General features: G+C 44.6%; 2 protein-coding genes across 3 annotated transcripts; one reads left to right on the forward strand and one right to left on the reverse strand.

Moving 5' to 3' along the window:
* The first annotated feature begins 1,474 nt into the window (after positions 1 to 1,474).
* On the forward strand, positions 1,475 to 12,228 carry LOC111976043 (E3 ubiquitin-protein ligase RNF170). Its single transcript, XM_024004761.2, has 6 exons — positions 1,475 to 1,653; positions 2,167 to 2,269; positions 3,139 to 3,247; positions 6,158 to 6,231; positions 6,668 to 6,778; positions 11,192 to 12,228. Exons 1-6 carry the CDS (start codon positions 1,613 to 1,615, stop codon positions 11,489 to 11,491), a joined length of 738 nt encoding a protein of 245 aa, XP_023860529.1. The 5' UTR covers positions 1,475 to 1,612; the 3' UTR covers positions 11,492 to 12,228.
* A 336-nt stretch (positions 12,229 to 12,564) lies between these two features.
* pfas (phosphoribosylformylglycinamidine synthase) lies at positions 12,565 to 25,688 on the reverse strand. 2 transcript variants are annotated; one of them, XM_024004760.2, is made up of 25 exons: positions 25,582 to 25,688; positions 24,283 to 24,405; positions 22,694 to 22,829; positions 22,470 to 22,575; positions 22,154 to 22,352; positions 21,479 to 21,584; positions 21,228 to 21,368; positions 20,988 to 21,112; positions 20,743 to 20,871; positions 20,463 to 20,600; positions 20,077 to 20,205; positions 19,690 to 19,920; positions 19,370 to 19,593; positions 19,021 to 19,263; positions 18,594 to 18,824; positions 18,184 to 18,364; positions 18,015 to 18,098; positions 17,711 to 17,866; positions 17,457 to 17,576; positions 17,154 to 17,299; positions 14,211 to 14,510; positions 13,991 to 14,105; positions 13,765 to 13,914; positions 13,483 to 13,623; positions 12,565 to 13,342 (listed from the first exon to the last, which is right to left on the reverse strand). In XM_024004760.2, exons 2-25 carry the CDS (start codon positions 24,401 to 24,403, stop codon positions 13,029 to 13,031), a joined length of 3,966 nt encoding a protein of 1,321 aa, XP_023860528.1. In that variant the 5' UTR covers positions 24,404 to 24,405; positions 25,582 to 25,688; the 3' UTR covers positions 12,565 to 13,028. The 2 variants fall into 2 exon arrangements, with proteins under 2 accessions (XP_023860528.1, XP_023860527.1); XM_024004759.2 differs by having other exon boundaries at positions 13,762 to 13,914.
* Between the last annotated feature and the right edge of the window lie 1,073 nt (positions 25,689 to 26,761).

Here is a 26,761-nt window from a genome sequence, read left to right on the forward strand (position 1 = left end):
CGATGCCTTAGTAAGGAATGTGGGACAAACTGCAGACAAACTGTGTGTGTGTGTCTTAGTGAAATTACACTGTACTTTAGCCATCTCCAGTGGCCCATCTGGCTAGAATAGATCTTTCACTTTCTCTCTCTCCTTCTCTCTTCCTGTGTCAGAGGGAGAACAAAGTCACTCTTAGCCTGTTAGCTCAGCATTCACCCTCTGACCCCTGCCAAATCGATCGACTCCTGCTGTTTTTAGACATTTTGAGGCATTTTTACCCTGTACTTGAGATCAAAAAGTGTAGGGTGAACATTTGTGTTCCAGGAAGCAGACTGAAGTGCTGTAACAGACAAAACAGTTCAACATCATAGTGAATATTTTCACGTTGCAAACATACACTTGCTGATAACAGTTCTTTATTACTCATTAGAATGGCAGACTGTGGGAATTCAGTTGTAATCTTGACCTTGGGCAATGCGAGTCTGTATCTACGGTATCTTTACCAGTACCAATGTGACAGACTTATGTATGAAGACTATTATGATGACATTTGTGCGAATCCTAGTGAATTTAGAGGGTTTGATATTCCTTTCAACTGGGGTGCTCCTCAAAGAGATGGATAGAGGTCTCATCATTGTATCTGTGCCATTATGGCGTCTGTGAAAGCATGGGCAGCACCATTGAGGCATTCTTAATTTTAAAGTACTAAATTTTTGTCTTCTTTTGTGTTTGAAAAAAGTGTAAAGCGATTGGTGATTTACCAGGATTTACCAGTGCAGGAGTCTTGAAGCAACTCTTCTGTGTTATTAATTTATTGTGGCCACTAGATGCCGCTGATATAGCTTAAGGCCATATACAAACCATTCAACCCAATTTGAAGAAGATGACAATGCTCTGATCATTGGCTGATTGCTTCAACCAATAGGAATCCCCACCCAGTTGACTACTAGTGGAAGCCCTTAATGTCAATGTCCATGCTAAAACAGGTTATTTCCAAGTAGAGATCTCTATACATCTCTATGAGTCTGATACATATGGATTGATAGACAACAACAAGGTTTTTCACAACTCACCATAGAGCTGGTGTTTTACGGTAAAGGCTTTAAACTCAGTAAACCTTCAGTAAATCATTGCCAAGTTGGCACTAAACTATTAAGACTGAAAAGGCGGGGACAAACAGGATATAGCTTTGAACTTATGTGGGTGGTCACATGWTCAAAATAAAATTTGTAAATGGGAATGGCCATGGAAACGCTTCCTAGTTTTTGTTGAGAGCCCTTAATGATTTCATGTTATAATAACATTTACAAATCAAATCTATTGCATATTAGATAATCTGCTTTTATGTTATGTCATCCTAGTACATTGACATTCACTGCAATCAATAATGTGCTCTGGTGCTCTCTAAGTCTCTTCCAGGCAGGCAGCCGTCAGCTCCCAGATCGAAAGGCCTAGTTAATGATTAACTGACCAGTAAGATTTATTGTGTACAATGATGCAGTCAGGAAACATTTCCTTCTCTAGCCTCTCCGGGAAACACACACTCTACAGAGACACACTCATGAGTGTCTAGGAGACACTCTCAGGCTCTCTGTCTGTTTACAGCTACCAGACCTACACTTCCAGCTGCCAGATGAATCAGACCATGCACACCTCACACAGCTCTCATCCCAGGTAAGTCTTTTTCTTTCTGGGCATAAACAGAGGGTCTATACCCTCTCCTCTACACACCACCCACTCACACACTACAGATGCTGCTAGTATAGGTGTGGTTGGGTGTCTGGTACTTAGACTGTAAAGGTCTGGTAGCTTGGGGTTGTGTGTATCTGGAATCCAGATGGTCTTCACAGTTAACTAGTTTGGGTACTTGGTATAGGGGGATGGGGTGTCTAGTATCTGGTTACTAGCTATTAACCAACTAACTGAACTTGCACTGAGCAAATCACCATAAGATCCCAGTTTGGCTGCAATATACCGAATGTGTATTGTCCTCTATAGACAATGTATAGATGTTGGACAAACTATCTACTGACTTCATTCAGTGTCAACTGCAACTATCAATAAGCATCAAGTTGTACAGCTATGGTGGCTGATAGATTGTTATATAAATTGTTGCACGCCAATTTGAACCTTAACACAATGTAATTCATGTTATTACCCCGTCTCCCCAATCTCCTCCTCCCCCAGATGTGACCCTCTGCCTGAGGTCACAGTGGGTCAGGGTCACCTAGGATCGTCCTCAGAACACACACAGGATCGAACATCCCTCAAACATGTGACCTACAGCAAGGTGAGGCCACACAGAAACACACACACACACACTGGTCAATTACTGATGACCCCTAACATCTAAGAATGCTAGGGGGCAGGGTTCTAAGCCCTGACGTGACAACCACTATAATCATACTGCAGTGTCAATCAATGCATGCCACAATGTCAATAATAATTTTTATATTAGAAAACATTAATTGTAGTATAGCAAAGTTTTGCTTTATTTCTTTTTTATTTATAATTGACTGTCTGTAGGGAATCAGGAGAAATAGTGGCCATCCTTTCCATAGTGCTAAAATCATTGCTGCTACAAAGACCAGCATAACTACATTGTACTTTTTGTTAAATTCATAACAGAACATGGTTCTGTTGGACAGAGAAGTTGAGATGCTCTACCCATATGATTCCTGGTTATGTCGGAGTAATGTCACTGTCTTAGTTTGTTATTGTTGTTAGTTGTTTGGTTGCGATTACTGTTATTAACTGATAATAACTCTTACAAAAAACTATTACTGTTATTAATAATGCTTAGAAGAGAGGCAGTCTGGAGGGAAGGAGGGGATGGTAGGGCTCCCTCCAGCTGGCAAGCTAACTTAGACCTTGATCATTTCCGAGCTGATAGTTCCTTATGATGGGGTCCACTGAGGTCCATTTATAGGACCTTGGCCTCATCTTTTCCCTGGTGCTTGTTTCTGTTATTTCACTGCTATTCCAGAGGTGTGTATCTCATGTTCCTAAAAGCCACAGTATCTGCCAGATTTAGACACGGGACCTGCCTTTCCAATCACTCTTTAGTGATCAATTAAGTGCAGAGAGGTCAGAGAAACAGAAACCGGTGTTATAATTACCTATCTCAAACTGTACCAATGTATTCCTCTCTCTCCCAAGAACTCCTCTCAGATCTGTCCATCCGCGGGCCACAGAGACTGGCTCTGCCCTGTATGTCTACATACTGCCAGTTTCCCCGTACAGACCAACTGTGGCCATCTCTTCTGTGGTAAGACAGTACCACGACCACCACCACCTGCACATGATCGGATTTATCTAAGGGCCAATAGAGACTTGTACAGATAGAAAGAGGTCTTTAGAGCCCAGAAGGTAGCATATTAACATTTACATTACATATGAAAGTACCATACAACACACTGACTACAGCAGCAGGTCAGGGGGGATCTATTTAACTCTATTGTCTGTCCATCTGTCTGGCCAACGAAGCATCCGTGTTTCTATCCATGTAATATGATGAGAGGCCCAAGACCTGTCTAGCCTGGACCACACTAGTGACCCAGTGTGTGGCTCCCACCTGATGGAGATCACACACAGTCAGGCTTTGCACATTCACACACATCTCTCTCATTTGGCCAGAGTCACATAGGCTCACTATGAAAACCATGGAAAATAGGAAGGATGTTTTTGGCACGCGTGTGCAAACTCCCCAGGCCATCTATGGTCTAAAAGGGTCCTAGGATATGGGGATTATATGGAATTGTTATGACAACCTGGCTGCCAGTCTGGTCTTTGTCTTGCTATCGTACCTGGGTTGAACACAAATTTAAAATATCTGAAATACTTGAGGTGTGCTTGACTTAGTTCGTCGGGCTCTAGAATCAACAAAATAGTCCCAAAAGTGCAAAATACAAGCTTGCTAAATCAAGAGAATTTCACACATTTTAAATACCTTTTCGATCCAGTTCGGTTTGCTATTTCTGAGTAAGCAAAACTGTCTGTTTTGACAATAACCTCATTACAGAAGTGGGACAACAGTCATAGACAGCTACAGTTGCCTTCAGAAGGTATTCACACCCCTTGACCTTTTCTACATTTTGTTGTATTACAGCCTGAATGTAAAATTGATTAAATTGAGATTGTGTCACTCGCCTACACACAATACCCCATAATGTCAAAGGGGAATTATGTTTTAACAAATGTTTACAAATTAATAAAAAATGAAAAGTTGAAGTGTCTTGAGTCAATAAGTATTTAACCCCTTTGTTATGGCAAGCCTAAATAAGTTCAGCCGAGCAGTGCATTTCAAACACAGATTCAACCACAAAGACCAGGGAGGTTTTCCAATGCCTCACAAAGAAGGGCACCTATTGGTAGATGGGTAAAAAAACAAACAGACATTGAATATTCCTTTGAGCATGCTGAAGTTATTAATTACACTTTGGATGGTGTATAAAAGCATCCAGTCACTACAAAGATGCAGGCGTCCTTCCTACTGTAACTCTGTAACGGTGTTCCTCCTCCTCTTCATACGAAGAGGAGGAGTAGTGATTCGACCAAGGCGCAGCGTTGTGATATGACATGATATTTATTAAAGTAAAGACGACAACACGAACTTCACTTAAAACTAAACAAAACAACAAACGGAGTAGACAAACCTGAACGTAAGGACTTACATGTAACACAGAACGAACGGACAGGAAAATGACTACATAAAACGACGAACGAACGAAACAGTCCCGTATGGTGCAACATAGACACAGACACAGGAGACAACCACCCACAAACAAACAGTGTGAAAACACCTACCTTAATATGGCTCTCAATCAGAGGAAATGAAAACCACCTGCCTCTAATTGAGAGCCATATCAGGTCACCCTTAAACCAACATAGAAACAGAAAACATAGACTGCCCACCCAAACTCACGTCCTGACCAGCTAACACATACACAAACTAACAGAAAACAGGTCAGGAACGTGACAAACTCAGTTGCCGGAGAGGAAAGAAACCACTCAGGGATTTCACCATGAGGCCAATGGTGACATTAAAACAGTTACAGAGTTTAATGGCTGTGATTGGAGAAACTGAGGATGGATCAACAACATTGTATTTACTGCACAATACTAACCTAAATGACAGAGTGAAAAGAAGGAAGCATGTATAGAATAAAAAATATTCCAAAACATGTATCCTGTTTGCAATAAGGAACTAAAGTAAAACTGCAAAAATTGTGACAAAGAATACTGTAAAAAAACACAGGAAAGGAATATACATTTTGGCCTAAATGCAAAGCCTTATGTTTGGAGCAAATCCAACACCACATCACTGAGCAGCTGGTGGTGGCTGCATCATGTTATGGGTATGCTTGTCATCGGCAAGGACAAGAGAGTTTTTTAGGATAAAAAATAAATGAAAAGAGCTAAGCACAGGCAAAACCTGCTTCGGTCTTTGTTCCAACAGACACTGGTAGACAAATTTACCTTTCAGCCGGACAATAACCTAAAACACAAGGCCAAATATATGCTTACCAAAATGACATTGAATGTTCCTGAGTGGCCTAATAACAGTTTTGACTTCAATCGCCTTGAAAATCTATGGCAAGACTTGAAAATGGCTGTCTAGCAARGATTAACAACCAACTTGAGAAAGCTTGGARGGTGAGAGAAAAAAAATGTAATACATTTTGAATTCAGGCTGTAACACAAAAAAAATTAGAATAAGTCAAGGGTTATGAATACTTTCTGTATATCAGTGGTGGGTTAAGATAGTGGTTGATAAGGATAGTAGCAACAGCCAATCTCCTCTCCCTCACCTAACCTTCACCATTGTCTGTGTCATCATCACATGACGTAATAACTACTACACCTGACCTGCCCCACTTAAGAGAGAGAGAGTGGGAGAGAGAGGAGCTACACTTTACACCTAAACACCATCCAAGTGTGTGTTAATTCATGATCATGCAGTAGACAAGGTCATATCACTACAACAACAGCTTCTAATGCTGCTGTCAGCATTTTGCTCATTCCCGCATTCCGCCTCATGCACAATAATATAAACACACTACACTAGCGATATGACTGTGTTTCCTTAATGGTGAATCGTTGTTTTGGGGGTAAAAATATGAATGAAAATAGAAGTGTTAGAGTACTTATTTATATTACCTTGTTTCTCTGTCTGCAGCTCCCTGTCTGATCTCCTACTGGAGACATGGGTCCTGGCTGGACGCCATAAGCTGCCCTCTGTGTAGACAAAAGGTAAGGCAGATACACCCAACTGTAGAAACAGCCATTATTACCAAGATATTACTCTTGTTATCTGAAAAGAAATTGAGCAAAATGTCATTTTTCGAGCATCATGTTCAAATCATCTATAAGTGACTTTTGTGAGCTTCACAATTAAATGTAGATACTTTTAGATGATTTAGACATGATGCGCAAAAAAATGCTGATATTGGTCCCATGACTTTAATGGGATTTGTGCCACAAATGTTAAAACGTTAGTATTTGGAAACAGTGCCAGGAAAACTAAACCAAAGCATGGATTGATTTCATACCTTGTCGATCGACTGCTTCCAGGGTCAGGAAACCAACATTCAATTCTACAATTTGGGTGAACTATCCCTTTAAGTTGAATAAAAGTGATAAATAATGATTCAGAATGTAACTGGAATGGATTCTCTCTCTCTCTTAGGTCAAGGTCCTGTGTCGTCTGTTCAGTAAGGGTTGTTCAGACAGTAAAGAGAGGGAGGTTCTGGGAGAAATCACAGACTACAACAAACGCTACTCAGGAGCCCCTCGAAAGGTCAGTACCACACACAAAACCTTTCATAACCTTTACTAACATGCTACAACCACACTACAACCTAGTAACACACAAAACCTTGTCATATACTTTATTAAAACATGCTGCAACCACACTACAACCTAGTTCTACTAAGCTAACATATGGAATTGTTTTAAGATTGGTCATACCATGGATCATTTAGGTATTGGATTTAGTATTTTAGGACCCCTTTAGGTATAAAAATATATATATATATATATAAAAAATGATTTGATAAAATATTTAATTTGGCCATTTCTACTARAGCCCATAGAAAAGCATTGAACAACACATTCATAACTGGCAAAAAAGGAATACGGTTTTGAAGTGTCTGTCATATCTAGGAGATATATATACAGTGGGGAGAACAAGTATTTGATACACTGCCGATTTTGCAGGTTTTCCTACTTACAAAGCATGTAGAGGTCTGTAATTTTTATCATAGGTAACACTTCAACTATGAGAGACGGAATCTAAAACAAAAATCCAGAAAATCACATTGTATGATTTTTAAGTAATTAATTTGCATTTTATTGCATGACATAAGTATTTGATACATCAGAAAAGCAGAACTTCATATTTGGTACAGAACCTTTGTTTGCAATTACAGAGATCATACGTTTCCTGTAGTTCTTGACTAGGTTTGCACACACTGCAGCAGGGATTTTGGCCCACTCCTCCCTACAGATCTTCTCCAGATCCTTCAGGTTTCGGGGCTGTCGCTGGGCAATACGGAGTTTCAGCTCCCTCCAAAGATTTCCTATTGGGTTCAGGTCTGGAGACTGGCTAGGCCACTCCAGGACCTTGAGATGCTTCTTACGGAGCCACTCCTTAGTTGCCATGGCTGTGTGCTTCGTGTCGTTGTCATGCTGGAAGACCCAGCCACGACCCATCTTCAATGCTCTTACTGAGGGAAGGAGGTTGTTGGCCAAGATCTCGCGATACATGGCCCCATCCATCCTCCCCTAATACGGTGCGTCGTCCTGTCCCTTTGCAGAAAAGCATCCCCAAAGAATGATGTTTCCACCTCCATGCTTCACGGTTGGGATGGTGTTCTTGGGGTTGTACTCATACTTCTTCTTCCTCCAAACACGGCGAGTGGAGTTAGACCAAAAGCTCTATTTTTGTCTCATCAGACCACATGACCTTCTCCCATTCCTCCTCTGGATCATCCAGATGGTCATTGGCAAACTTCAGACAGGCCTGGACATGCATGGCTTAAGCAGGGGGACCTTGCGTGCGCTGCAGGATTTTAATCCATGACGGCGTAGTGTGTTACTAATGGTTTTCTTTGAGACTGTGGTCCCAGCTCTCTTCAGGTCATTGACAAGGTCCTGCCGTGTAGTTCTTGGCTGATCCTCACCTTCCTCATGATCATTGATGCCCCACGAGGTGAAATCTTGCATGGAGCCCCAGACCGAGGGTGATTGACCGTCGTTTGAACTTCTTCTTCCATTTTCTAATAATTGCGCCAACAGTTTGTTTCCTTCTCACCAAGCTGCTTGCCTATTGTCCTGTAGCCCATCCCAGCCTTGTGCAGGTCTACAATTTTATCCCTGATGTCCTTAACACAGCTCTCTGGTCTTGGCCATTGTGGAGGTTGGAATCTGTTTGATTGAGTGTGTGGACAGGTGTCTTTTATACAGGTAAAGAGTTCAAACAGGTGCAGTTAATACAGGTAATGAGTGGAGAACAGGAGGGCTTCTTAAGAAAACTAACAGGTCTGTGAGAGCCGGAATTCTTACTGGTTGGTAGGTGATCAAATACTTTGTCATGCAATAAAATGCAAATTAATTATTTAAAAATCATCCAATGTGATTTTCTGGATTTTTGTTTTAGATTCCGTCTCTCACAGTTGAAGTGTACCTATGATAAAAATTACAGACCTCTACATGCTTTGTAAGTAGGAAAACCTGCAAAATCGGCAGTGTATCAAAATACTTGTTCTCCCCACTGTATATACACTGTTCAAAAAATAAAGGGAACACTTAAACAACACAATGTAATCCCAAGTCAATCACACTTCTGTGAAATCAAACTGTCCACTTAGGAAGCAACACTGATTGACAAATAATTTCACATGCTGTTGTGCAAATGGAATAGACAAAAGGTGGAAATTTAGGCAATTAGCAAGAACCCCCAATAAAGGAGTGATTCTGCAGGTGGTGACCACAGACCACTTCTCAGTTCCTATGCTTCCTGGCTGATGTTTTGGTCACTTTCGAATGCTGGCGGTGCTTTCACTCTAGTGGTAGCATGAGATGGAGTCTACAACCCACACAAGTGGCTCAGGTAGTGCAGCTCATCCAGGATGGCACATCAATGCGAGCTGTGGCAAGAAGGTTTGCTGTGTCTGTCAGTGTAGTGTCCAGAGCATGGAGGACTACCAGGAGACAGGCCAGTACATCAGGAGACGTGGAGGAGGCCGTAGGAGGGCAACACCCAGCAGCAGGACCGCTACTCTGCCTTTGTGCAAGGAGGAGCACTGCCAGAGCCCTGCAAAATGACCAGCAGGCCACAAAATGTGCATGTGTCAGCATATGGTCTCACAAGGGCTCTGAGGATCTCATCTCGGTACCTAATGGCAGTCAGGCTACCTCTGGCGAGCACATGGAGGGCTGTGCGGCCCCACAAAGAAATGCCACCCCACACCATGACTGACCCACCGCCAAACCGGTCATGCTGGAGGATGTTGCAGGCAGCAGAACGTTCTCCACGGCGTCTCCAGACTCTGTCACGTCTGTCACATGTGCTCAATGTGAACCTGCTTTCATCTGTGAAGAGCACAGGGCCAGTGGCGAATTTGCCAATCTTGGTGTTCTCTGGCAAATGCAAAACGTCCTGCACGGTGTTGGGCTGTAAGCACAACCCCCACCTGTGGACGTCGGGCCCTCATACCACCCTCATGGAGTCTGTTTCTGACCGTTTGAGCAGACACATGCCACATTTGTGGCCTGCTTGGAGGTCATTTTGTAGGGCTCTGGCAGTGCTCCACCTGCTCCTCCTTGCACAAAGGCGGGGTAGCGGTCCTGCTGCTGGGTTGTTGCCCTCCTACGGCCTCCTCCACGTCTCCTGATGTACTGGCCTGTCTCCTGGTAGCGCCTCCATGCTCTGGACACTACGCTGACAGACACAGAAAACCTTCTTGCCACAGCTCGCATTGATGTGCCATCCTGGATGAGCTGCACTACCTGAGCCACTTGTGTGGGTTGTAGACTCCGTCTCATGCTACCACTAGAGTGAAAGCACCGCCAGCATTCAAAAGTGACCAAAACATCAGCCAGGAAGCATAGGAATGGAAGTGGTCTGTGGTCACCACCTGCAGAATCACTCCTTTATTGGGGGTGTCTTGCTAATTGCCTATAATTTCCACCTTTTGTCTATTCCATTTGCACAAACAGCATGTGAAATTTATTGTCAATCAGTGTTGCTTCCTAAGTGGACAGTTTGATTTCACAGAAGTGTGATTGACTTGGAGTTACATTGTGTTGTTTAAGTGTTCCCTTTATTTTTTTGAGCAGTGTATATCCATACTTCCATTAATTTGTATGGGTTACCTTCAGATGGGTCCTGTGACACCCGTGGGTGGAGATGACCATCAAGTTCGTGTTTGTGAGAGTCTCCCCTTTTCACAGTGGTCATATTATTTTGTAGACAAAACCGTTCAGAAGACCGATTTTCGGGATGTCTCATGGTCTGACAAACACCGCTGCAGCTCGGTCACCTTCCACCGCAGATGTGGTGGATGAGACTCAGCCCATGCAACAACAAGAAAAAAACATATCTCTAGCTTAAATTGACAGATTTTGATGTTTTTATTTTATTATGTTACTTAGATTGACACACGGGTGCATCAATAGACTCTTAAGTTCGCTACTCCCCAACACTGTGTATACAATACAAATATTATTAATCTACAATGTATGTTCTTAACCTTGGCCAACATGGGCTTGGGAGGCTCACAGTGATATTGGTATCTACAGTTCTCCACCAATTATCAAATTTTAAACTCAAAACTTCTTGTATTCCTCAAAATGTATGCTTTGAACATGAATGCACTCTGCATATGGAAAAATGTGTAGAATTGCAGAAAATTAGCTTGAAGAAATGTTTTCTCTTCAATGCCAAGAGAAGGGCCTTTTAAATGTTTTTTCACTTAGCCCAAGACTTGGTTCGCCCAGTCATGCACTGAAGACGTCAAAGTAAAACTCCTTGTATGATATATTTAAATCGCTGATGAATTTGCTATCACAAAAGGGATCCCAGCCAAAAAAAGTTTGGGAACACCTGCTCTACTGAACAAGAGCCAGATCTCTCTGTACCACCTGAAGCCAGGCGAGGTGACCATGACACCCTCTACTCACACCTGTGCCCGTTTGTCTTGTCCCTTAGGTGACAGACTACCTGTGTGACACGCCCCTGTTCCTGCAGCTGCTAATCCGCCGCCTGGGCACCATGGGGGGGCTAGTGTGCCTCTTCTTCCTCCGGGTGGCACTTTGCTGTCTGGGGACTGTGGTGTCCCTCGCCTCACCTCCTCTGGACGCTCCACCCTCCCTGCCTGGCCTCCTGGGGGTCCTGGATGACCTGGTGGTGGTTTTCCTGCTGCTCATCTGTGTTATCAATATCAACCAGCAGATGGCACCAGATAGTGGGAACTCCTCAGCGCACACAGGGGGTAGGCCTGTTCAGTAACTCTCTGTAGAGCGAGCAGCAGAAATGATGGCCAGCAGTGATTTAACCTTCATTTCAACAGGAGATCTCTTGAACCTCTTTTTTGAGAGAGAGACCTAGTAAGAAGTCAGCAGTGTATGTCTGCTGGTTTGCATCCTGGGGTTAACGGGTGTATTCACTAGGAACCAAACGGGGAGGGACCTAACTGAATTTGTCAAAGAAACTCCTTTTGGTTGCAAAACATTTTGGACTAATGATTACATCCCAGGTGTTGGACTCACTGCATCACTAGCAGAGGTTTACAGCCTAATAGTGGTAAGTCTAACCAGGGGCTCAGTTTTTGCATTGCTGAATGCATAGTGTCACACCTAACCTTCTTTCCTTCATGACCACTGATCTGATGAAAGCAACATGGTGGAACCTACACAACTAGTTTCTCCTCCAGTGGGCATTTTTAATGGAATGTGTTGAATGTTTTTTTATGCAGCATTTTGAGGTTCATTGTCTGATATTTTCAGTTTTTTTTTTGTGTAGTGTTTCTTTCTACAGTACCCGTTGCTAGTGTTGCAACATATAAGGAACTTTCAATAAATTCCCTGGTTTTCCCAAAATCTCAGTTGGAGGGTTCCTGGAATCAGGAGGGAATAAGCAGGAAATCCAGAATCCTCCAACCAGGATTTGTAGGAAAAAAAAGGGAATTTATTTTAAGTTCCTGGAATTTTGCAACCCCACCTGTAGCCTTTATTTTAGTGCCCGTGTTACTGTTATCAATGGCCTTCAGTGGTTCAATAAAACCTGGGTCTGTTCAGGGGGGATGCAGATTAAATGTAGACCTATTATATTGTACCCTGCTGTTTCTCAGTGAAACTMTAAATACTTGATATTAATATTGTGAATACTTGTAAAATCCTATAAAATGGTGTATTTATTGTTCTGAAAGTTTGTTATTTGTCCTTATTGAACAAGGAGTAAATGCTGAGACCAATGACTCTTTTCCAGATGAGCCCTGTTTAGCACAACAATACACATCAAAATACAATATAGACATTAAACTACACATTCATGTCATCCTTGTATCAATTATTCCATCTCCACATTTTGAAATGTATTTAATTCGTTCTCAGTTTGATAGAAAAATAACAGTTTATAAACCGTTTGGAAATTTGTCTTTAAATTACAAAATCTTCCAATATAATTGAACAGTATCAGTGATAAACAGAGAACCAATCAAACTATGTTAGTAGTAGCGTGACCGTCGAAATGTTAAAGACAGCTCAAGTGATTGATCAGATACTTTTGACAATGGTACTTTTGACCATGGAATGCAAATACTTTTCAGTTTGAGAAAATACTATTTACAAGTACCAATAACATAAAGAGTGATTTCAGCAGAGTAACAGTGTTCAGTTAAAACAGAACAGTGAATAACATGTAGTGGTGTGGGGAAGTAATTGGAATGTTTCTGACCATTTTAGCAGTGCAACTGACTTCCAAGCCAAATGTTGATTTCCACAGTTGGACTACAGTGCGAAATAGCTGTGTTGTCTAGCTAGCTCCCTCACGGTTGATGACTACACCAGGCAGCAGCGTTAGTAAACATGCGTAGCCACGGAGAGGTGGTGCTGAGGGAGCTCTGGAGCTCCCTGGGGGCCCATGGCCACTGCCAGCCAAAGGTACAGCGCTCCGGGTGGGGCATCATGGCCAGGTGGCGCCCATCCCTGGAGCTCAGCCCCGCCAGGCCCTGGGGAGAGCCGTTAGGGTTCTGGGGGTACACCTCAGTGGGTGCACCCGTGTCATCCAGGTAACGGAGGGGGGCAAGGCAGGAGGAGATGATACGCTGCTGAACCTGGGGGGAACGGAACTGAACCAGACCTGGAGAGAAGGAGAAGATGGAAAGTTGGATGACCCTTGGTGTTTGTGCATCATTGCCAACATTTATCATGTCAATGTGGAAAATTGCAATAGCTGTCTATGAAGCCAGATAGGCTGAAGATTATTTTAAGAGATTGTACCTTCCCCATGAGCCACCCAGACGCCCAGGGCAGAGCCCTCCATGCCCTGGAGCCAGACTGAAGGAGAGGCCTTGATCCCTACACTGACGAACCGCGACTCAAACCTGCCAGACTGGTTATGGGTCAGGACCACATCAGACTCTGCAGAGACAAACACACAGCAAGAGGGTAAGTGGGACTGTCTGAGTGAACAGTCTACAAATGAATCCTTGTCTTGGTAAATCACTCTCTGGGAAGAAACTGTAATAAGTAGACACCAAAGCCAAACGGTTTGCCTACCACCTCCTCCCTCCTCCCCCTCTCCGACCCATCCCAGCAGGGCTAGGAGCTGACAGCCGTTGCAAACACCCAGACTCAGTGTATCGTCACGACGCCGGAATTGCTCAAACTCCGCCCTGGCCCGGGGGTTATAGGTCACTGTGGCAGCCCAGCCTATCAGGAGACAGACACACACAGGGTTAAAGAGAATATGCGCATGTATGTGTACATGCTGTATGTGTGTGCATACCTTTAGCTGAGCCCAGGACATCTGCGTAGCTGAATCCTCCTACAAACACCAGAGCCTTGAAGATCTCTAGAGTTAAAGAGCCTGAACACAGGTCCTGCATGGTCACATCCCATACCTAGACATAGACACAGAGGGGGGTCGCAAACAAATTAGGTGTGTGTATGTATGTGTGTGTGTGTGTGTGTGTGTGTGTGTGTATGTGTGTATGTGTGCGCGGTACCTCAAAGCCAGCCATGTAGAGAGAGACGGCCATCTCTCTGTCTCCGTTGCTGCCCTCCTCTCTGACCACAGCCACGCGAGGCTGGCCTGCACCAAGACCGTTATTGCTGGGTTTCTCCATGGGGTCAAAAGTGAGTTTGAAGTAGGGCTGTGTGCGTGTGGCTAGCCCCTCCTCTTCCTGCTGTACACATAGCTGATTGGCCTGCAGGCGTTCAAGCTGGAAACTGGTGCCTTCCCACAACGCCCGGAGGCTGGGCAGACGGTCGCTCAGCACTTCCTGTCCGTCCACATGAACTTTGACCTGAGACATGAAGAACAATGTTAACAAAAATAAACAACATCCCCCAAAAAGCATTGATATCAATGCATGATTTATGTGAGTTTGAGTCAAGTGCTCAATTCTATATTATAAACGGGGTATTTTGAGCCCTGAATGCTGATTGGCTGACAGCCGTGGTATATCAGACCATAATACCACGGGTATGACAAAACATGTATTTTTACTGCTCTAATTACGTTGCTAACCAGTTTATAATAACAATAAGACTCTCCATGTTGCGTCATAATTAAGAACAGCCCCTAGCCATGGAATATTGGCCATATACCACACCCCCTCGGGCCTTATTGCTTAAGTATCTAACATAGGATTTTGCCCTATATTTTTTTTTATTTCACCTTTATTTAACCAGGTAGGCTAGTTGAGAACAAGTTCTCATTTACAACTGCGACCTGGCCAAGATAAAGCATAGCAGTGTGAACAGACAACAACACAGKGTTACACATGGAGTAAACAATAAACAAGTCAATAACACAGTAGGAAAAAAGAGTCTATATACATTGTGTGCAAAAGGCATGAGGAGGTAGGCAATAAATAGGCCATAGGAGCGAATAATTACAATTTAGCAGATTAACACTGGAGTGATAAATCATCTGATGATCATGTGCAAGTAGAGATACTGGTGTGCAAAAGAGCAGAAAAGTACATTTAAAAAAACAGTATGGGGATGAGGTAGGTAAATTGGGTGGGCTATTTACAGATGGACTATGTACAGCTGCAGCGATCGGTTAGCTGCTCAGATAGCAGATGTTTAAAGTTGGTGAGGGAAATAAAAGTCTCCAACTTCAGCGATTTTTGCAATTCGTTCCAGTCACAGGCAGCAGAGAACTGGAAGGAAAGGCGGCCAAATGAGGTGTTGGCTTTGGGGATGATCAGTGAGATATACCTGCTGGAGCGCYTGCTACGGGTGGGTGTTGTTATCGTGACCTGTGAACTGAGATAAGGCGGAGCTTTACCTAGCATGGACTTATAGATGACCTGGAGCCATTGGGTCTGGCGACGAATATGTAGCGAGGGCCAGCCGACTAGAGCATACAGGTCGCAGTGGTGGGTGGTATAAGGTGTTTTAGTAACAAAACGGATGGCACGATGATAAACTGCATCTAGTTTGCTGAGTAGAGTATTGGAAGCTATTTTGTAGATGACATCGCCGAAGTCGAGGATCGGTAGGATAGTCAGTTTTACTAGGGTAAGTTTGGCGGCGTGAGTGAAGGAGGCTTTGTTGCGAAATAGAAAGCGGATTCTAGATTTAATTTTGGATTGGAGATGTTTAATATGAGTCTGGAAGGAGAGTTTACAGTCTAGCCAGACACCTAGGTATTTATAGATGTCTACCATTCTAGATCGGAACCCGTTCAGGGGTGATTGCTAGGTTCATTTCGGTGGTTGCGCGTTATGTGGACCACGTGCGGGCAGTTGCAAGCTGAACTGATTGAAAAGCATGCATTTGGTTTTAACTAGCGTTTAAGAGCAGTTGGGAGAACGGAAGGAGTTTGTCATTGGCATTGAAGCTCATTTGGAGTTAGATAGCACAGTGTCAAGAAAGGGCCAGAAGTATACAGAATGGTGTCGTATGCTTAGAGGTGGATCAGGGAATCGCCCGCAGCAAGAGCAACATCATTGTATATACAGAGAAAAGAGTCGGCCCAGAATTGAACCCTGTGGTACCCATAGAGACTGCCAGAGGACCAACAACATGCCTTCCGATTTGACACACTGAACTCTGTCTGCAAAGTAGTGGTGAACCAGGCAAGGCAGTCATCAGAAAAACCGAGGTACTGAGTCTGCCGAATAAGAATATGGTGATTTGACAGAGTCGAAAGCCTTGGCCAGGTCGATGAAGACGGCTGCACAGTACTGTCTTTTATCGATGGCGATTATGATATCGTTTAGTACCTTGAGCGTGGCTGAGGTGCACCCGTGACCGGCTCGGAAACCGGATTGCACAGCGGAAGAAGGTACGGTGGGTTCGAGATGGTCAGTGATCTGTTTATTAACTTGGCTTTCGAAGACCTTAGATAGGCAGGGCTGGATGGATATAGTCTGTAACAGTTTGGGTCTAAGTGTCTCCTCCTTGAAGAGGGGATGACCGCGCAGCTTTCAATCTTGGGGATCTCAGACGATATGAAAAAGGTTGTAAACAGCAGCACTAGGTACTTTGGGAGTTGAAGAGCAAGCGAAGAGAGCGGATAGCATTGAATGTAGGAGTTGTGTAGGGTTGGTTTAAAGCACACGATGCGTGATTAGATGATGAAGCTGAGGCCTCTGCGGTGAGGTCCAGGTTTTTGCAGCTGCGTGTGTCAGGGGAGACATGCTGGGTATGATTGTGGGGTGAGATGGGGCAGGGAAGAAGCTGCGTGTTGGGCTTGGGGCTGTTGTTTATGCTTGGCGGGGGGGTAGAGGGGTGGGGCAGGGGGAGGGGGGCATGGGGGGGGGGCGCAAGGGCCTCGATTGTCCGGGAGGTTGAAAGTTGACTGTGTTTGGAGAAGGAGAGGCATGGCCAGCCATTGAGAAATGCTTGTTGAAGTTTTCGATTATCATGGATTTATCGGTGGATATGATCATCCAAGACAAACAATAGTGATATAAATAGTGTGTCAGTCTCACCATGGACTCTGGTCCGAAGCCTTGGGTGGTGCCGATGCGGTGACACTGTAGTCCAGCGTTAGTGTACCTCTGACACACATTCTCTATGTCCCTCTCACACACCTCCACTACCAAGCCCAACTCCTCACTGAATAACACCTCCAGGACTATAGGAAGAGAGGGGGAGGGACAGAAAGGGGAGAGGAAGGGTACATAGAGGTAGAAAGGGTAAGAGAGAGATCTGTGTTGTATATATTGCATATTGATGCCTTCCTTACCCCTGAGGGGTTTAAATAAAGTTATAGAATTTTCTGTCCTACTGACCTCCAGCACCCAGAGAGGGCAGGTCCACCTCTATCCCACGATTCCCTGCGAACGCCATCTCCAGCAGACAGGAAATGAGCCCTCCGTCGCTGATGTCATGTCCTGCACTCAGCAGGCGGTCTGCAACACACATAACACACTACTGACTAGAATACACTGGTATGATACACTACTGACTAGAATACACTGGTATGATACACTCAGCAGACAGTACAGTGACAGAATAAGCCATACTGATATAAAGTGTGACTAACCATGTAGCAGGATCTGTGTGGTATTGAAGCAGGCAGTCAGTAGCTCCGGGTGGTCGAGGTCAGGTGAATGGTCACCTAACTGACCGTAACACTGGGCCAGAGCTGACCCTCCCAGTCTGTAGTGACCTGGACTCACTGGAACCCACAGCAACACACCTGGAGAGGAGGAATGAGGTGTGCATATGTGTGTGGAAATCAACTCAGGAACAGGTTTAAATGTTGAGCTGTGTCAATATTGTGATGTGCAGTGTGAATGTGTCTGTTCAAGAGTGTGTGTGTGTGCGTGTATGCGTGAGTAGCAAACCTTGGCCGTCAGGGTTCTCCAGGTCAGGGGTAACAGTAGCCGTGATGTCAGGACACACAGCATACACAGAGATGACCAGAGCACCTAGAGAAAGAACAGATTTATACACAACACACACACTGTACTAAAACACACACTGTCTGTCCCCCAAAACACACAAACAAAGTACCTGGTGCTTTGACAGTCTCTGTCCCAACTCTAGCAGCCATGCTCAGTGAGTCCTTCCCTCCGTCAATGGCCACGCCCAGCTGACCCATGACATCACACATGGCCTGACACGCCTCCCAGAGACATGCCCCTTCACCAGGGAGCTTTGCCGCCCACATCCAGTTACCACTGCACTTGACATCCTGAGAACACACACACACACACACACACACACACACACACACACACACAGAAAGACTGGTGCTGATGTTCGCTAAAAGTTTGTTTTCGGTCTTTCTGAAGGGCTCTGACTGTGGTCAATGCCATTGTACCCTAATTATCTCTGCTGTGGTCATTGAAATCATTGCATGCCTATAATTTTCTGTTCCTGTCAGGGCTGTGATTCTAACCATGCCCGTTATATTCTATTACCTTCAGGGCTGTGACTTCAGCAAACACCAGATTGGTCAGCGCTTCCCCCACGGCCATGCGAGCTCCCGCCCCCGGTGAAACGAGACCTTTGATTGGTTGTTCCCCGATTGCGGTAGCCGCCCCCTTCAGGCCGAATGGAGACAGAGAGACGACAGCGACATCAGCTAATGGGGTGTGGAGAGGACCGACACACTGTTGCTGGGCAACCAGACCCGTAACAGACCGGTCCACCTGAGAAAGGGAGGGGAGAAAGGGATGGAGATAGTAGTAGTGAGACAGAGAGAATACAAAATTAACTCAGAGCTTTTCTCTCTACAAAAACATTTTATTTACTAAACCTAACAGCCTTAATTTACTTTTGTAATGTTTTTAACGTGAGGGTCAAACATTACTGAGATAGTGAAATCCCTAAAACACACACACACACCTTGTTAGTTAGGTAGCGTTTGGAGGCYACGGCGGGCAGGCGTAGGACTCTGTCCAGGGCGTCTCTTACACCCAGCCCAGTGGGAAGAGACAGAGGCTTGAGGTCAGTTGTCATCCTCTCCATGAAAAAGTCCTTCTGGGGCATCTTCCCCAGCACCCAGTCCAGATGCAGGTCTACAGGACAGCGCCCTCTGTCTGTCTGGTCCTCTCCTTTACCACCACCCACATCATCCACAAGCACTATCTACATATGGAGAGAGACCATTATCAATATCACGCACACCCCAAAGGAAAGGTGTGTGGTAAAATGACAGAAATGTGATTCAGTTGTGATTCCTCCCCATCTTCACCTTTCCATCTCCAGTGATGTTTCCTACAAAGTCAACTGGGCACTTCTCCCTCTGACACACCCTCTCCAGGAAGGAGCGATCTGATTGGCGGATGAGCATGGCGTTGCTCTCCTGGTACTCCGCCCCCCATAGCTCCAACACACTGAGGGTGGGGTCTCCTCTCTTAAACCTGCTGCAGTAGATCACAGCTCCCGCCGGCTCACACAGCTCCTTCAACACGTTACCTACAAAACAACTACATTAATCCAACACACAACTACACACAATCAATCACAACTCAGACTTACGTTCCTCAGCTTTGTCACACACTCTCTTCTTACCATTTCCCCCTGCCCCCTGGTCATGTATACTACAGATGGGGTTTCCTCCCGCTCTCTCCAGACAAGCCCTGAGTGCCCGGTTCATCTTCTGTTCCATCTCAGCATCTCCTCTCTGCACTGCCCCAAGGTCTCTGGCACTGGAGTTATCACCCTGCACCTGGATAGAGGAGGCAGCCCCTCCTCCCACTCCGATCCTGTATACCGGACCCCCGATCTTCACCACCTCCATTCCTGACAAACAACAGCTCAAGTAACAGTTTTTACAGACTGGCATTAATTCTAGGTTTAAAATAATCCTATGTCAATAAATGACCTTGTCGATTTCCACGTGTTGACCCCAACTTTACCACTAACCTTACACCAATCAGCTCTAACCAAAGATCTAACCTTTCTCCGCCTGCTCCTTCTTCACATGTGCATCTTCGATGGAGCCCAGCCCACCGCTGAACATGATTGGCTTGATCCACTCTCTCCTCTCCCCACTGGCCAGTCGCATGCCGAAGGACCGAGCAAAGCCTAGATGGAAACCGAAAGCAAGTTTACCTACTGTGGTTTCAACTCAAAAACATGTCATACTCATGAGGAACGGAAGGCTGGTTAAGTCTGAAATGGAACCCTATTCCCTATACGTTCCACCACTTTTGATTAGTGTGTACGAAATGGCACCCTATTCCCTATATAGTGCACTACTATTGAAGTACTGCAGCAGCACTATATAAGGAATCGGGTGCAATTTCAGATGCTGCTGTTGTTTTCATTGTTCGTGTCTGTACCTGCCAGGACTGGTTCTCCAAACTTGTTGCCGTAGTCCGACGCTCCATCACTGGCTCCGATGACCACCTGCAGGGGAGGGGCAAAGCTGGGGGGATACTCCCACCCCTCCCCCTTACACTCCCATGGCAGGCTGTAACCTGGGGAGAGAGGAGAAGGATAGGGGGAGAGAGGAAGAGGATGGGGGAGATGAGATGGACAATTTGTCATCTTTTACTCATGCAATGTTTCTCACGACAGACAGCGGCAGGGACACAGACAGACATCTCTCCAGACACTCACCAGGTATGTGGAGGTTGCCAAAGCAGTATCCGGCGGTGCCAGCGACGACGTGCCCACCCTGCCCAGCACTCTGCACATCTCTGATACGCCCTCCTGTCCCCGTGGTGGCACCACTGAACGGAGCTACACCTGGGGTTAAATAAAGGAGGAGGAAGGCAGGGAGAGAGGAGGGAGGTGTAAATATATGCATAAAAGAACTGTAACACGCTCCTGGCCTGGGTGTGTGAGTGTGTGCATGTTCTCACCAGTAGGGAAGTTGTGTGTCTCAGCAGTGAAGATGACATGTCTTTCAGAGCGTCTCAACTCGTAGGAACTGGCCTGGCATGGGTCTCTGGGGTACACACACTCCACCTCCATCCCCTTTATACCACTACACAAACACACACATACACACTATGGAATTGTAAAATGTGGAAAGGAAAACAAAATCCCCATCATTGTGTGACATTTTGTAAAAGCGTCCTTCTATACACCATCTCTCCTACCTGCTGTTGTCACAGAACTGGATTACGTTGTTCTGGTTGCTATGACGCTGGGTGTCCATGATGAGGCTGAACAGAGTGTCCTTCTGCTCATGTCCGTCAATCACCATACGTCCCCGGAAGAACCAATGACGACTGTGCTCACTGAGGGAGGGCGGCACAGAGACAGGAAATTCAAAAAGTTACCACCAGAAGCAAAACATGAATTAAAAAAAGGAAGATTATAGAGTACACCATCAACAAAACACACCTACCTGTTGGACTGGGCGAGGTCAAAACACTCCACACTGGTAGGGTTCCTCTTCACTTTCTGGAACAACGACGTGTAGTAGTCCAGATCCCACGAGTCAAAGGCCAGACCTACACACACACACACACACACACACACACACACTTGAATATGTTATTTGGATCAACAATGAAACAGGGAGCTCACGTCCTCAAGGCGGTTCACATTAACACAATTCTAAAAATGTGAAACTAGCAGTGATCAAGGGAAGGCTGTTCATGTGGGTGAGTTTACTATTCAGTCAAACTCCACAGGCCCCTCAGAAAGTATGACGGATTGAATTTATCGCACACACACACACTGATATTGCAAACAGTTAAATCACTGCTCACAGAGCATGCTATAATCTAATTACACAAACAAGTGTGCTTTAGTGTAATTACAGACACACAAGCTAATCAATGACACTGTCACAGTCCTGTGACTTCAACCATCTATGTCATTAGATTATACGTCATGTGACAAAGTAGGCCTATCCACATAAGGGGAAGGACTGGCGAAAGAGAGGGGGAGGGAAATGAAAGGTTAGAGAGGACAACAAGAGATATCTGACATAAGAAGAGTGAATAGAAAGAACGGTAGACAGGAAGGAACAGATCGAAGACCTGATGACGTATCTAACATTAACAGGTGTACTTACCCAGCTCATCGTTAGCTGTCTCCAGGGCAGCTCGTCCTTTCTCCAGGATGTCTACCTCAAACACTTCCTGTGGTTTGGTTGCCACAGTGAAGGAGGAGATGGGATGTGTGTAAACACACTCAGTCATACTGTCATAGAGACTGCTGACCAGTCTCTCCACCTCTCCATCCAACACTGTCTCACTCTGTCCATCCTTGGGCTGGAGAGAGGCAAGAGAAAGGGACAGGAAAGTTGGAATTGATCCAGTTGTCCCCTTGTGCAACATGGCAGCCTGAGGAATTGCACCTAAATTGTGTGCGTCTGTGTATTTGTGTACTTGTATCAGCAGTCTTCTGGACAGCTCCACTCTGGTGACGTTGGTCAGTCCAGCACTTTGACAGATGGACACAGCGTTAGTGGACCATGCTGTTGAAAAGTTCAACCTACAGGGGGTAGCACAAACAAAACATCAACATTGCGGCGCAAGGGTTGATTTGAGCATTTCACTATACTCTAGGCCCTCGTGTTTGTGTATGTGTGGCTGACTGTGTGTGTGTGTACCTAGGTCCGATCTCKACTAGTGTTCCTCCCTCTCCCTCTGTCAGGTATGGTGTGTCAGACAGCTGTTCTGTCTGCAGAGTGGGGCGGAACAGCCACAGCAGCACCTCCCTCTGCTCTACACTCAGAGACTCAGCACCTAGGGGAGTAAGGGGAGGGATATGAGGAGAGAGAATTAGAGAGACTAATATTTGCTGAAGACACTTTTCCCCCCTCTTCATTTAACTAGGAAGTCAGTTAAGAACAAATTCCTATTTATAATGACGGCCTACCACGAGGCAAAAGGCCTCTTGCGGGGACAGGGGATAAAAATAAAAAGTAAAAATAACAACACTACAKAAAGAGAGAGCTAAGACAACACAGCAGCAGCCCAAACAAGGTATAAATGTTGTTAGGCACAGACAACAGCACAAAGGGAAAAAAGGTAGACAACAACACATCACGCGAAGCAGCCACAACTGTCAGTAAGTGTCCACGATTGAGTCTTTGGATGGAGATAAGAGACGGAGATAAAACTGTCCAGTCGCTAGCTGCAGCGAACTGAAAGCGACCCAGGGATGCGTGCACTTTGGGGACCTTTAACAGAATGTGCCTGACAGAAGGGATGTTGTATGTGGAGGATGAGGGTTGCAGTAGATCTCTCAGCTAGGGAGGGTTGAGGCCTAAGAGTTTTTTATTTATTTTTTAAAATAAGATTCAACCAGTGGGTCTTGATTTGGGTATACAGAGATGGCCAGTTTACAGAGGAGTGCAGTGATGTGTCCTATAAGGAGCATTGGTGGCAAATCTGATGGCCGAATAGTAAAGAACATCTAGCTGCTCGAGAGCACCCTTACCTGTCGATCTACAGTACCAGTCAAAGTTGACACACCTACTCATCTTATTCAAGGGTTTTTATTTTCTACACTGTAGAATAATAGTTTAGACATAAACTATGAAATAACACATGGAACTATGTAGTAACCAAAAAAGTGTTAAACAATTGAGATGGTATGGAATGAGTTGGACCGCAGAGTGAAGGAAAAGCAGCCAACAAGTGCTCAGCATATGTGGGAACTGGTGAGAGAATGCCAAGAGTGAGCAAAGCTGTCATCAAGGCAAAGAGTGGCTACTTTGAAGAATCACAAATATAAAATATATTTTGATTTGTTTAACACTTTTTTGGTTACTACATGATTCCATCTGTTATTTCATAGTTTTGATGTCTTCAGTATTATTCTACAATGTAGAAAATAGTAAAAAAAGAAAAGAAAAACCCTTGAATGAGTAGGTGTATCTAAACTTTTGACTGGTACTGTATAAATGACATCTCCGTAATCTAGCATGGGTAGGATGGTCATCTGAATCAGGGTTAGTTTGGCAGTAACAACCACATCATCAACATTAATGGACATGGGCAGCTGTGAGGAGGGTTTATTCTCCAGTTCTTTCACCATTGTCCAGAACTTCTTGGGGTTAGACCCAGAGAGAGAACTGCTCCTTAAAGTAACTAACTTTGGCCTTCCGGATAGCCTGAGTGCACGTATTTCTTATTTGCATGAACAATTTGTGCATATCTTTCACTCATATACATTATGCACAAACACACTCACCTGTCAGCTCGACATTGTAACAGAGCTCACTGGTGATTGACAGCTGGGGGTGAAGCTGAGCAGCAGTCTGTAAGACCCACCCCCTCTCAGCCTCCTTACTGTAGAACCTCACTACTGCCATAACTAGAGATGGGGAGATGAGCAGATACAATTTTTTTCCTTTTCAAAACCCAATGGTGACATAGCATAAATGTCACCATGCACATAGTGGAGGCCACATGACAGAAGAGTAATTTAACACTAACCATCTTTATATCGAACACAATCATTATAATCAATCAATAATCAATAAGGACCGACTCCAGATCTGTCCCTGTGTTGACCTTTGACCTGATTATGCCCTGGACAGAGGTCAACTCTGCAGCCAGAACAGAGTGTGTTGTATTTTTGTGACACTGTAGTCAGTCTGTCAGCTAAACACAGGAAATTATACAAACATACATATTGGAGCGAGATCAAATACGTGTCTGTCAGTGTAGCCTAACTGTTGGCTTATCTGCGTGGGTTGTGACACACTGCACTTTGGGTTCTAAAGATGTCTCAATGCGCTCACCCTCAAATGAATGTTTACTGTAGCATTTGAGGTCCACTGATACTTTCACGTATGAATATAGTGCTAGTCTGAGACAAGGCAGACTAGTTGTTCAGCTAAACTTGCAGCCATTTTCTATGCATTGCAAAATCTTCCCCTACTGTTACTAGGTTATAACAAGTTATAGGATGTGTGKTTGACAGAAATACATAGTGGAACGAGGTGATCACTTTAGATAGCTAAGTGGATATGGATCATGAGGCCGATTCCCACTCCACTCCTCTCTATACAGCGCATTCAGTAAGTAATCACAGTCAGGACATGGGTCAACTTTATTATTTGCGTGTTGCATCACAAGGCATGCAGCTCGGGCTCTAGCAGGGGTATTTCGTTAACTGATAACCAGTGTCCTGAAAATAATGCTTTGTTAGATATGATAGCAATTTAGCCAGAGATATTGTAAGCAATTTGGTTAGCTAAGTATCTAACAAAAACTCGGATTTGATTGTTGTAGCAACAAATTAACTAGTAAGAGAACGTGGCACATAAAAAAGTGAGTTTTCTACTTCCTGCAACAATAGATCGTGCACAAGTTACAACACGGCATCAAATCTAAACTTTGATAGCGCTAGGTAAGTTACTTACAAAGTTGCTAGCTAGCTTTAATTCATCAGCTAGCTGGATAATTCAATACGAATAGTTCACTAGCTAGTAGTTAGCTACAACGAGTAAAATACGGACAACTTTCTTAGCAAAAGGCTGCTTACCGTCCAAGTCCAAAAGTAGCTATTCTTCTGAATGGCTGATCCGCAGACCTCAAATTGTAGAGCACCCCACGTGTGAGGACGCACCAAACTCGCCACCACACACCGACGATGAGAAGACGGCGCATGCGTGGTTCTTTTAAACTTTTGGTATGATCCTGATTGTACATTTTCCTTTAAACGTTTGTAATTCCCTTCTTTGTGAAATTAGGAAGAAGCCCATGAAAATGATTAATGAATACAGCTTGGTGCCATATTACTGATTTCTTTTCTGCATATATTATAGGCAACACAGACGTAACATTGCTAGCCAGTAGGGCGCGCGCGCGCACACACACACACACACACGTGACTTGCCATCTCAGATATATTTAATAAATTAAAACAAGGTACAAAAAAGAAACAATGTACATTTCATCCCTGCTCCAACTCTCCTCCTCTTTGTCAGTGACAAACATACTCTCAAACAGTTCCCTTGACCGTAGGATGAAGTCAACCCTAGACACTGATCCGAAGTCAGTCTTGCATCTTCAGCCCATAATGGTTAAATTGAGGACCCACTGAGGGTAAGCTGATCCTAGATCTTTATCTAATGGCCAACTTATACCCAGAGCATTATCTCACAGCGTCACACTTACAGTATTTCATAATCTCCCAAAAACCACCCACCCCACCCCGTACCCCAAAAACACACACATGCTACATGTCTGCAGGCACCTAGTGACACGAAGAGGGATTGGACAGAGGTGATGTCATAAGGAAGCAGGAAGTACACATGGGAGCCAGCTGCTCCAATCGTTTCATCCATCCTAAATGGTACCCTATTCTCTGATCTCCATCTATTTTCATTTAGTAATTTCAGACGCAGTCTCAGTTCCATTCACAGAGAAAAGTTCAATTCCATCTCTCTCCAACTGCAAATACACTTCCTGAATAATCTTTATGACATCACTGACTACCCCTCCCAGTCTCGTTCTAGGCAGGCACCCGGTTGGGTGATAGGACTCAGGTTGCTTGTTGACAAGCACTGGTTAAGAGCAGTACGGTGTGTAGTTTGTTCTACTGGTTTATAGATCATACGAATGAGTTCATCTAGTCAATGGTTAGAACTTGTCAGTCAATCCAGGAAATATGGAGGTTAGTGGACTATTGCAGTTCTTGTGTGTTGTGAGCGGAGAACATT

Source organism: Salvelinus sp. IW2-2015, linkage group LG16, assembly GCF_002910315.2.
Source record: "Salvelinus sp. IW2-2015 linkage group LG16, ASM291031v2, whole genome shotgun sequence".
In the NCBI taxonomy this organism is placed as follows: Eukaryota; Metazoa; Chordata; class Actinopteri; order Salmoniformes; family Salmonidae; genus Salvelinus; species Salvelinus sp. IW2-2015.